Raw genomic sequence first — 11,800 nt, 5'->3', positions numbered from 1 at the left:
TCTTTTTTTCTTTGCTTTTTCTTTTATTGCAATGCTATGAATCTCCTATCTTTTCTCTTTATTTTATTTTTTTTTTAATATTAAAATCTCTCTTTGATGTTTTACTTTTGTTATAGCTAGGAATGGCTGTTCAGTAGTTGACATGAACAAACCGATGATGACTTAAAAATCCTTTATACAAAGTTTAATCCTTCTTGGATTTTAATCCGACTCTCTTAATAAAGATTCCTCGAAACAAAAGGGAGAAAAAGGGAATACCCAAATCTACAGAAACAAGCGTAGGAAGGCGGAAGTGGGTTTTCGGAAAAACTCTGTAAATATTGATGAACCCATCTTCACATTGCCTGTGAAACAGCTTTGAAGTGTTAAAGTAAGTGCTAAACAAATGTCATTTTAATGATGCTGAACTTCAATGTCTTGTTATTTATTACAGCCTTTCATGGCTTATCTCACCTCAAAAAGAAGGTTTTTATTATTTTTTATAAAAATAGCTAATGATAACAAGTTGTTGAAATTGATAAAAGACAACTACAGGTAATAACCCCACGTTCGCAAAAATAAAAGGATCCCATTCCACTCGCAGATAATGGGATAACTTAAACGATACTTAAAAATAAACTGATAAATAAAAACTTTGTCTTATATGTTAATTGCATTTATAATATTTCTGGGGTAATGTATCCCGATTAGGAAAAAACTCAAATTTTTCATATAGCCAAAAACAAAAAATTAAATTCGTTCAAGGCTTTCTCTATAAGTTTCGGAAAAACTAAATTTCAAAGGTAGGTGTTTACAAAGCCATACTACTTTTATTACAAAAACGTCTCTTAAAACATACATTAGAAAGTAATCCCCGTAAAGATAATAACAAAAAAAAAAAGCTAACATAAAGAAATGAGTACTAAAGTGGAGACTGCTGTTTCAACAGCTCAGACATCAAGGGATGCCACCCCTGATACAAGTAAGGATGAGAAACCTCCAAATTACAAAAGGTTGACTGATGATGATCTGTATAGACACTCCTCTCAATTTAGGTTCTGGTCTTTTACACCATTGAAGCTGCAAGCACAGCGAGATGAAACGAACAGGAGGGCTGTGACCCAGATACAAGAGAAATTACAGAACTTTAAGGACGCTAATAAGGATGATCTGAACGAGGACGTGCTTAAGGTGATAGATAGTAAGGCACAACCGGTAAACTCTGCTGAAGAACTGAAACTTGTGAACTTCTATGCGCAAAAAGTGCAAGTAATTGCTCAGAAAATGGGACTGCCTACAGAGGTTGTAGCTACCTCCATTTCTTTCTTCAGAAGATTCTTCCTAAAAAATTCGGTAATGGAGATAGAACCAAAAGATATTGTGCATACGACAATCTTCCTGGCTTGTAAATCAGAGAATTACTTCATTAGTGTGGATTCATTCTCGAAAAAGGCTAAGGCCTCGAAAGAGGCCATACTGAAATATGAATTCAAGCTTCTAGAGAGTCTGCAATTTACTTTACTAAATCACCATCCTTACAAACCTTTACATGGGTTTTTCCTCGACATTCAGAGTGTTTTACACGGGAAAATTGACTTGAAATACATGGGTAAAATTTACGATAGATGCAAGAAGAGTATCACAGAGGCTCTATTAACAGATGCAGTATATATTTACACTCCACCACAGATAACTTTGGCCTCGCTAATGTTGGAGGATGAGGCTCTAACAACGAGATACCTAGAACTTAAATTTCATGGCCCTGATGCCCCAAAGCCAGAAGAAGTAAAAACGGAAGGCTCTACAGATGATACGAAACATGACATAAGTAATATAAATTTTGACAAACTGGTGAATGTCATTCAATCTTGTAAGGAAATGCTCGAAAATTCTACTTCTGTTAGTACACAAGAAGCTAAAGAGATAATGGCTAAGATTTACTATTGTCATAACCCAATGGCCTTGGTTAATAGATTAAAGAGGGAAGCTACTAATGAAGGCGAATCACCAGTTAAAAAACAAAAGGTTTGAATATATAGTGCATTTATGTAACAAAAAATGAAAATTAATGTATGGAACGAAATTATCAATAGCTCCTATATAGACTGCATTATATAATGAGGACCTTAGATCAGGTCGTATATGCATTAGTCCCGGACATGGAAGTTTTACTGTACATTTGAATATTGTCTAACAACAGACAGTATTCTGAACAAAAAAAATAACGGTTTTGTATTCTTCATTCTTTTTTTCATTTATTTCTTTGAATTAAGAGATTCTATTTACAAGTATCAACTTACTTGGATTTTTTTTCCACAATTTCAGTATTATGCTAGTTCGTGATTATTTCCCTAAAAAGGATGAAGATTCCTATTTATAGCAATCTATGGCCTCGGAGGGAGTAATATGCCAATTTTTTTAATATCACGGTTAGACGGTTGCGGTAGGTTGGCAGCCGATATAAGTTTATCAAAATTTAAACCAATGTGTTATACTTTTAACATAGTCGGTATTTTAGATTTGTCCCCGGAGCCACCACCAATTTCCTTTCTTTCATCACTGTCTGGACCTTCTACGACAGTGTTAGTAGATGATTTTGATTTGTTGATTTGTTCACCCTTACATATCTTTTCTATTTCGGAAGCATCTAGAGTCTCATATTCAACTAAACCTTGGGCTAGTCGGTGCAACTCCTCATTTTTCTCAGATAACATCTTCCTTGTCCTCTCCTCTGACTCTTTTAGAATACTAATTACGGCATTATCAGCAACATTCTTTATATTACTGGACCAACTGTCCCAATTATCACCAAGGTTTACAGGCCCAACCTCATCGCACATACCATATTGTGTAACCATAGCCCTGGCAGTACCTGTTGCACTTTGAAGATCCGACCCACAGCCACTTGTAGTGTTATCTTCACCATAAATGAGCTCTTCAGCAATCTTTCCTCCCATGCAAACGTCTAATCTTGCTAAACATTCTCTCTTAGTAATATCAACTTTGTCCATCTCTGGCAGTTGAAATGTCACACCTAAGGCTCTACCTCTTGGCAAAATAGTAGCTTTGTATAGTGGCGTAGCTCCATTGGTATATAGTGCCATAATGGCATGTCCTGCTTCATGGTAGGCTGTGGCACGTCTAGAGGCCTCAGTCAAAACCATAGTTTTCCTTTCAGCGCCCATCAATATCTTGTCCTTAGCCCATTCAAAATGATTCATATCAACAGCAACAGCATTCTTTTGACAAGCATAGACAGCTGCTTGGTTCACCAAGTTAGCCAGTTCAGCACCAGATAAACCTGGCGTACCACGAGCAATGATAGTAGCATCGACATTTGGAGCCATGGTGATCTTTTTCATGTGATGTTTCAATATATCGGCACGTCCACGAACATCTGGAAGATCGACATTAACAACCTTATCAAATCTACCAGGTCTTGTCAAGGCCTTATCCAAAGATTCAGGGAAGTTCGTTGCACCAATAATGATAATACCACTTGTCTGAGAAAAACCATCCAACTCAACCAGCAGTTGGTTTAATGTCTGCTTTGCATAGGCCTGGTCCTTTGGATTACGCTTACCACCAATAGCATCCAATTCATCAATGAAAATGATTGCGGGTGCACGTGATCTGGCTTGCGCAAATAACTCACGAATACGTTTAGCACCGACACCAACGTAGACCTCATCGAATTCGGAACCGGACATGAAGAAGAAATCCACGCCTGCTTCACCAGCAGTTGCACGAGCCAGCAGAGTTTTACCTGTACCTGGTGGGCCTGTTAGAAGTACACCCTTAGGCAACTTACCACCAAGAGATTCGTATTTAGCTGGGTCCTTCAAGAAGTCAACAATCTCTTCAAGTTCTGCACGGGCCTCGTCACAACCACGTACGTCATCAAATTTGACGTTAGTCTTTGCAACATCGACTGATTTGTCAGCGACCTCGGAGTTCTTCAACAAAGTTGTGTTTTCAGCAATATATTTGAATGCCTCGGAGACACCGTATGCAAAAATACCGAAAAACAGTATCCATTTGATCCAACGGGAGACCACTGTGAAAGTTGATTCAGAGACCACTACATGTAAGGGTTCCTTACGTGAACCATATAGTGGAGAATATAGAGAAGGGAATGATCCGTGATAACCTGAAGAGTTAGGGGAAGAGGAGGCGAGACTTGGATTGACCGCACCTGCAGACGAGGCGGTCAACAGAGACTGCCTTACCGAATCAGCTTCAGCGTGTCTTCCTATTCTTTGTAATGCCTCCATGTACAGCTCCATACACTCTGGCGATGACGCTATCCCCGGAGTTTCAAATCTAGAGACAACGTATTGTGGGTAGTTAGATTGCAGCAACAATTTGTAGAAAGTGGCCTGTGCCTCGGGGTTAGTCAAGTCCTTGTTAGCCTCTTGTTCTCTAGTCGCCAGGAGTGCATGAGACACGGTTCCAGAGGTAGGACCACTTGTGCCAGCATTCGGATTGCTAGTATTAGCACTAGCACTAGTATTAGCACTAGTACTAGCACTAGTACTAGCACTAGCATTACTATTAGTACCGGCAGCATTTGCACCCTCATCCTTATTACTATTTTCATTATCCTTGGTGGAGTACCGTCTCATATTAAGGAGAAGACCTCTCTGAGCAGTATTATAATGTATCCTCCTCATCGCAGTAACACCAACACATCTCCACAGCAACGATGACCTCATCACAGCTCTTCCACCCACGGGCGCAAGAGCAGAAATCATTATTTATTTTATTATTATTTTTATAATATCAGTATCAATATTATTTTTTTTTTCGTATTCTTAATACCGGTTATTATTTGTAGTTTCTTGTTGAGGAATGTAATGACTAAAATTTGATTAACAAATAAAAAGGATTTAGGAATCCCACCCAAAGAGATTTAGCCTTATTAATGAAACTTTCTCTAACCTTCTCTTGCCTCTCTCTCTCTCTCCCTTTGCCCTTGCCTCTCTCGGCTCTTGCCTCTCTACAGTCTGCTTCTCGAAGAATACCATTTTACCCGGAATATACAATTCTAATAGACACTACGATTGATACGTAAGAAGGTGTGTATATACTAACCAATGTCTGATATATGAACCATAGATCTATACTGTTTGTATAAAGTATATGTAAATATTATACAACAGGCATTTATTGATATGTAACTTACTGATTTTTTGTATTATTGTTATGATGCCCACCACATTTGTTACACTATACTTGCCTTGTGGCATCTTTCTTAGTATTTATACATCTATACGTAATAGCACCTGATACATACAATTATACGTAACACCACATGACACATACATACATACAATTATACGTAACACCACATGACACATACATACATACGTAATATCACCTGATACATACATATATACGTAAAAACGCCCCGTCTCTGCTGCCACCCTCCCTCTTTTAGACGTACGAGATGATAATTGGGCTACTACGGGGAACAAAAGGGTGTAGTTTAGTCATGTGATGATATTCGTCATGTATTACTTTACCTTTTTAATTTTTTTCCTAATTTCTTTTCATTCTTTTTTTTGTTATTTTTTTTTTTCTTTGCTCTTGCAAGGAACAAAATGGCTAGCGTGGTGTTTATTTTCGTTAATCCTTTATTTATTTGATCTCTCTATCTCACGTTAAGATTTTCTTCTGTTAGTCTATATTTGTACCTACCATTTGTATACTTGCAAAGACAAGAAGTAAGGAAGTAAAAGGAAATTAAAATAATGGACGAAGGTGAGGTATTTGTATCGGATAGCGTCAGACAGCAAGTATTTACTAAACTTGGTGCTAGGTTGGAAAATAGAGTTTGTTTTGACTGTGGTAACAAGAACCCTACATGGACCTCTGTTCCATTTGGTGTGTTGCTATGTATCCAATGTAGTGCGGTCCATAGAAATCTCGGTGTTCACATTACGTTTGTCAAGAGTTCCACGCTGGATAAGTGGACTATTAATAACTTGCGTAGATTCAAGTACGGTGGTAACCACAAGGCCAAGGAGTACTTCTTAAAGAACAACGGAAAACAGTACTTGAACAGTAGTAATGTTAACGCACATAGCAAGTACACAAGTTTGGTAGCTAAGAAGTATAAAGCGCACCTGGATAAGAAGGTAGAGAAGGATATGGAGCTGTACCCAGCGGAGCTAGTCCTGGATGAGCTGAACGAAGAGGAAAATTCAAGCGACTCCAATAGCGTGGTGTCTTCCAAGGAGGGCAGCGTGGACGACTTCTTCTCTAATTGGGAGAAACCAAAGGTCGATCCAGCTTCTAACCCGCTAACCCCTACTCTGTCGCCTAGAAACACACAGTCCAGTCTGACTTCAAGCAGGAATTCTTCTACCGCAAATGTTTCAGGAAAGACAGGTACGCCCGCACGCAAGACTTCCGCTACTGGATCCAGTTCTATCTTGAGCGGAAGAAGAAAACCGGGCTCCTCATTAGGTTCAGGCGCTGGCGCGAAGAAGCACTCTATCCTGTCCTCATCGAGGAAGCCTACCAAGTTGTCTGCAAAGAAGGTCGACAAATCCAACGCCGAGGACCTATTTGATCAATTCGAGAAGGAAGCTGAGGAAGAGAAGGAAGTTGAGCTAAATACCAGCAATAGCTACAGCAAGCCTGCAGTTACCAAGAAATATATGTCGTCTAATTTCGGAGGTGAAGAAGAGGAAGAGGAAGAAGAAGACAATGCTAAGAACAGCATGTACGATAACGATAATGATTCTGGATTCAACAACCAGGCTCAAACCCAAGCTCCTGTCGAGGAATTACAACCGAAGTTTGCTAAGCTAGGTTTCGGTATGACGAATAACGAAGCCAATGAGCTAGCACAACAACACAAGGAGGCGAAAAGAGCTGCATCTGGTCCAAAATATACTGGTACAGTAGCAGCTAAATACGGTGGCCAGAAAGCCATTTCCTCAGATATGTTATTCGGCCGTGGTTCTTACGACGAAGAAGCCTCTAAGGAGGCCCGTCAAAAGCTGAAGACCTTCGACAATGCTACCTCTATCTCCTCATCATCCTACTTTGGTGAAGAGGAAGAAACTGAAGAGGCTATGGGCGGTAGCAACGGTTATAATGGACAGAGGAACTACGGTGGTAACAATGCTAACTCTTTCATCGATTTCAACTCTCAAGCTGAAGATGAATTACAAATCTTAAAAGACGTTGTTGAACAAGGTGCTGAAAAGTTGGGTAATTATTTAAGAGACTATTTGAGAAGATAGAATTATAAAAACGTAATGATAAAGATATTGCATCTTTTTTTTATTATGTTCTTTTTTTCTTAGGTTTCACTTTTTAACTTATTTTTTTCCTTTAATACCCAATGAGAAAACATAGTGCTTTTCAATAATTCCCCAACCTTGTAATATAGTATAAAGTCATGTAATAGAAAGAAATAAGAAAAGAAAGTCTACATTTACTACACTACAATTATAAAACCTTCATGTTTTTTAGGTCTATAGAATACTAATAAAATTTTTTTATGACTATTGTTAACTTATTCAAAATTACTTTTATTTTTCATAAACTTGAATCTTTCATCAGTATTAAAATCATGAGTCAAAATAGAATTAGTAATAAAAACTTAACTCATGAATATATTATTACAGAAACAATATATAGTTCATACATATATTGCGTATATTGTATCGTGCTGCCGTACTGTTAGTTAGTTCACGATATTATTATTACTATTATTACTATTAGGATCTTTTTTCAATCGTTTTGCTTTTGTTACACTATCAAAAAACTTCATTACAACTTTTATTCATGACATATTCGTTATACGATCACTTTTCTGTTTTTTCAGTTCAGTGCTGGGACGCTCTGAAAACGACCTCTTATTACCTTTCTTGTAAGCAAAAACCAGTTCCTGCGTTATAGACGTCCCAAACATATGCCAATTTATATAACTAGGACTAGATGTAAGCTGCACATTTTGCTCTACCATAATTAATATATGTACCCTTTTTTCGTTTATAAGTCCTTCAATAGCCTTTTTAACTGAATATGAATATTCAATCCCAATTAGTTAGGTGAGGTTTTCAGTTACTGACGAGGCTCTCAAATAGTCACTGTAAATACCAATTGAGAGGTATAGTAATCCAAATAAGTTGGCATTGAACAATTCGTTTTGCTTATATATATCACGAATTTTTGTACTACGGCCTTACTTTTTTTTCCATTATGGAAACGATCTACATTGCATAGAAAACTCCGTAGAAAACATTGATTCCCTTATTTTTTTTTTCAGTTCCTTTGAGAAAGTTGTCCTTTTTTTTTTTTTCATGATGCTTTAGGACCAAAGGACCCATCGAGAATACGATATATTAACCCATCAAAACACCTTTATCAATCCTTAGTTGTATATACTTCAATAATTGGTTGGAGATTAACTTTTTAAAGTTTTGTTTTAAAAGGTATAGTATAAAAAATATATATTTATTAAATAAATTTATTATATAAAAAAAGGTATCATGGTAGAGATAAAAAAAAATTATATAGGGTTTTAGAAAGGATACATTTTTGTGCTTCTCTCTCTACATAAAGTTAGAACTATTTTCTTACTAATGAGAAAGAAAAAATAAAAATATTAGATGAAATGAGAAAGAAGTACAAAATTCCTTTGTCGTAGTCGTCTTAATTTTTCTTTGTTAATCGAGATAAAAAATAACGTCGGGTACTAGCGGTACAACCAGCCCAATAACAGGACAAGAACACATACCAATATCAAAATAGTACTGGTGTTTCCTTCCTTGGTTTCCACTTGTTTTTCGGTATTGGAGCTGACACTACGTGGAACTTCCTGTACTTCCTCTCTAACTTCCTTTACCTCCACAGTCTCTGTCTTAGGCATAGATCCTTCAACTCTTAGACCTCGAGTGACCTTTTCAGCAGCTTCAGCAGCGGCGGCAAAGGCAGCAGCTGGGGCTTCGGTAGTAATATGCTTTTGTTGTGGTTCAGCTTGAGCTTGAGCTGGAGCTTGAACGTGAGATGGGGCTTCGGCTTGAGCTGGACTAGACATAGTCTCTACAGCAGCCTTGGCAGCTTGTTGTGGAGCAGCTGGAGGAACCTCCGTTACTGACTCATGCTTTGGTGCCTGTGGTTGTTCTTCTGGAACACTCTCTGGGTTCTTCTCAACTTCACTGTTTATCAAGTATTTCACCTTAATCTTCTTGGAAATAGCCTGTTGCTTGAATTCAGCCTCTAGGTCAGCCCACGCTTCAGAGACACTCTTAGAACCCAGGTCATATGGGGAAGGGAGTGTTATAACAAGAAACTTGTCACGACACTTGTAATCCGGCTGTGGTGCCTCAGGCAAACCTAGAAAGATAACCTGCACATCAACGGTCTCACCAGGAGCAACAACACTGGCATTAGGTCTCACACAGTAGAACTTTGGTGCAGTAGTCTTGACCTTGAACGCAACTGGTTGATCCGAGTTATTCTTAACAGTAACATATTCAGTACTCTGTCTAGTCAATGGAGACTTATACTCTAGAACATCTGGGGAAATATCAACAAGAGACATCTTTTCCTTAATTACTTGATACTGTATTATTGTTGTATGGTGCCAACTTATGTTTATTTTTTTTTTTTTCTTCTTTCAAATACACAAAAAAAAGGGCTTATATATCCGTATATTCTCCTTCTTTGTTTTGTTTCTACTGTTTATATGTCAGTATTCTTGTAGTTTATATCTTTCTCCTAATGAAAAATTGACTATATCAGCAAGATAAGATCAAAAAAAAAGAAATATCCCCCTTTGAAGGAGATCTAATAGAAGTTTCTGTTTATTTATTATTTTTTTTTAATTTTTTTATTTATTTTTTTTTTCTTATTTTTTTTTCCTTTAAATTTTTTTTTCACCCGGAGCTCCCTTTTTAGGTCCCCAATCCTCCTTGAAAGGAACAACTAGCTAAGAACAGTTGTAAGTTGAGCTATTTATCAGAGCTATAATATTTTGGATATTTCCAAAGACTTATTTTCTATCAATATCTATTGGAAACACTAATATTGTTTTCAATTCTGAACTTGCTTCTTTTAATTGTAAGATGAGTATTTGCTGATATCACTCTGTACAACAAGCATGTGAGTGCATGTACTATTAATAGTTGCTGATGCTATTTTCTATAAAAAGCAGAGAGGCCTGTGTTTTGTTTGGTCTATATAGTTTATTATATACGTAATAAAGTTATTATTATTAGTAGTCGTCACCCTTGGATACCACTTCCTTCTTGTGAGGGTGGAGTAAGATTGTGTGTTCGTACTGTGCGGTGTATGATCCGATGACGTCGTTTAGTGGTGGATAGTCTTGCACGTATCCGTTCTTGACCAGGTTATTCAACGCAAACAGGTACTTGTCCTGTCCTAGTCTGTCTAGGTAACGACGACACCACGGTAGAGTGCCGAAGTGGTCATCGATCACTTTGAGAAGTTGTTTGGAGCTACCTAGGTTAGGTTGCGGCATGCCAGGGGTTGGCATACGGGCGTAATGTGACACTTCTCCACCGCTCACGACGTAACCACGACCGGTGGTACCGAATGTCTCGATCGCGAAGTGTTCACCTTCTTCCATCTTCGTTTGGTCCCCATTCTTAACAATAGGCACGGATTTACCCGCGTGGATGGTGTATGGTGCAATGCTGTGACCACACAGGTTTCTGCATGGCTTCACTTGGTATGTCTCACCTTTAATCTCCACTTCGTAGGACTCCATGACTTCCTGGATGGCTTCACCGATATCGGTTAACCGCACGTCAATACCGGCTTCCTTGATACCAGTGTATGTAGCGTCCTTGACAGCCGCTAGCAAGTTGTCGTACTGAGGATCAAAGCTGACTGTCCAGGCAGAGTCAATGATGTTACCACCAACTTGCACACCAATATCGACCTTCATAACATCCTCATATTTTAGGACGGTCTTATCCCCAGTGTTTGGAGTGTAATGTGCTGCACAATGGTTTAGAGACAGACCTGTAGGGAAACCGATACCGGCGCTGGTAGGGTCCTCCATCTTGGTCAGGTCTTCAGCGCCAGTAAACTTCCTGGTGGCATTTTCAATGATATCTGCAATCTCAGTCAAGAGCATACCCGGTTTCAACTTGTTCTGCAAATTCTTCCTCACACGACGGTGGATCTCAGCACCTTTCCTAACCTCATTCCAATGCGATTGGTTCTCCATGTCCCTGGCTAGATACCTCTTCTCCGCATCAGTTGTACGCTCTAAATTGAAATCCTGATGGTAATCCATCCACTCACCCTCAGGATACACTCCATCCGGATAAAACAACTCAATCTTCTTGATATTGTTATTCTTCTTCTTCTTCTTCTTCTTGTTCTTCTTCTTCTTATCCTCACCACCTTCCTCTCCAACAACTCCCACGGTATCGGGAGTCACAACCTCTTCTTTCTTCTCGGGCTCCAATGGTTTAATATCCTCCTTTACCTCTGTCATCTCTAACTTACTTTCTAGACCTCTATAATAGGTAACTCTAAATTTAAACCGTTGCAGTTCTTTTTATAAAATAAATTTACTAAAGTAGTCTGCTCTTCCAATATAATTTTTTTCTTTCTTCAAGGCTAGACTAGAGTATCGGGTTTTTCTTTTGGGTGTATAGCCAAGCTTCTCGATGAGGGGGGATTAAGAAAGACCCTAAACAGCACAATTCCATCAACCATACTGTGAAAAGGGCAATTTATTGTTTATTACATCATAGCCCAATCTCATCAATATTTAGCTCTAACACACTTCTCACACCCTCACTTTACATACTTGGTCTGCCCT

At 38.3% G+C, this 11,800-nt stretch overlaps 6 protein-coding genes across 6 annotated transcripts; 2 read left to right on the top strand and 4 right to left on the bottom strand.

Annotated features, from left to right (window-relative positions):
* Positions 1-894: 894 nt before the first annotated feature.
* CCL1 (TFIIH complex kinase subunit CCL1) lies at positions 895-2,010 on the top strand (the record flags this gene model as incomplete). Its single annotated transcript, XM_071053021.1, has 1 exon — positions 895-2,010. The coding sequence occupies one exon, from the start codon at positions 895-897 to the stop codon at positions 2,008-2,010; it is 1,116 nt and encodes a 371-aa protein (XP_070911271.1).
* A 458-nt stretch (positions 2,011-2,468) lies between these two features.
* Positions 2,469-4,733, bottom strand: YME1 (i-AAA protease YME1; the record flags this gene model as incomplete). The annotated part of the gene is made up of 1 exon (XM_071053020.1): positions 2,469-4,733. The coding sequence occupies one exon, from the start codon at positions 4,731-4,733 to the stop codon at positions 2,469-2,471; it is 2,265 nt and encodes a 754-aa protein (XP_070911270.1).
* Positions 4,734-5,732: 999 nt separating this feature from the next.
* On the top strand, positions 5,733-7,235 carry GLO3 (ADP-ribosylation factor GTPase-activating protein; the record flags this gene model as incomplete). Its single annotated transcript, XM_071053019.1, has 1 exon — positions 5,733-7,235. One exon carries the CDS (start codon positions 5,733-5,735, stop codon positions 7,233-7,235), a length of 1,503 nt encoding a protein of 500 aa, XP_070911269.1.
* Positions 7,236-7,780: 545 nt separating this feature from the next.
* On the bottom strand, positions 7,781-7,963 carry RNJ42_02853 (uncharacterized protein; the record flags this gene model as incomplete). Its single annotated transcript, XM_071053018.1, has 1 exon — positions 7,781-7,963. The coding sequence occupies one exon, from the start codon at positions 7,961-7,963 to the stop codon at positions 7,781-7,783; it is 183 nt and encodes a 60-aa protein (XP_070911268.1).
* Positions 7,964-8,695: 732 nt separating this feature from the next.
* SCS2 (phosphatidylinositol-binding protein SCS2) lies at positions 8,696-9,544 on the bottom strand (the record flags this gene model as incomplete). The annotated part of the gene is made up of 1 exon (XM_071053017.1): positions 8,696-9,544. One exon carries the CDS (start codon positions 9,542-9,544, stop codon positions 8,696-8,698), a length of 849 nt encoding a protein of 282 aa, XP_070911267.1.
* A 672-nt stretch (positions 9,545-10,216) lies between these two features.
* On the bottom strand, positions 10,217-11,470 carry MAP2 (methionine aminopeptidase; the record flags this gene model as incomplete). Its single annotated transcript, XM_071053016.1, has 1 exon — positions 10,217-11,470. One exon carries the CDS (start codon positions 11,468-11,470, stop codon positions 10,217-10,219), a length of 1,254 nt encoding a protein of 417 aa, XP_070911266.1.
* Positions 11,471-11,800: the final 330 nt, after the last annotated feature.

This window comes from Nakaseomyces bracarensis (assembly GCF_045282275.1).
Source record: "Nakaseomyces bracarensis strain CBM3 chromosome Unknown Scaff10_0, whole genome shotgun sequence".
NCBI lineage: Eukaryota > Fungi > Ascomycota > Saccharomycetes > Saccharomycetales > Saccharomycetaceae > Nakaseomyces > Nakaseomyces bracarensis.
This window is presented reverse-complemented; position numbering and strand designations above follow the sequence as displayed.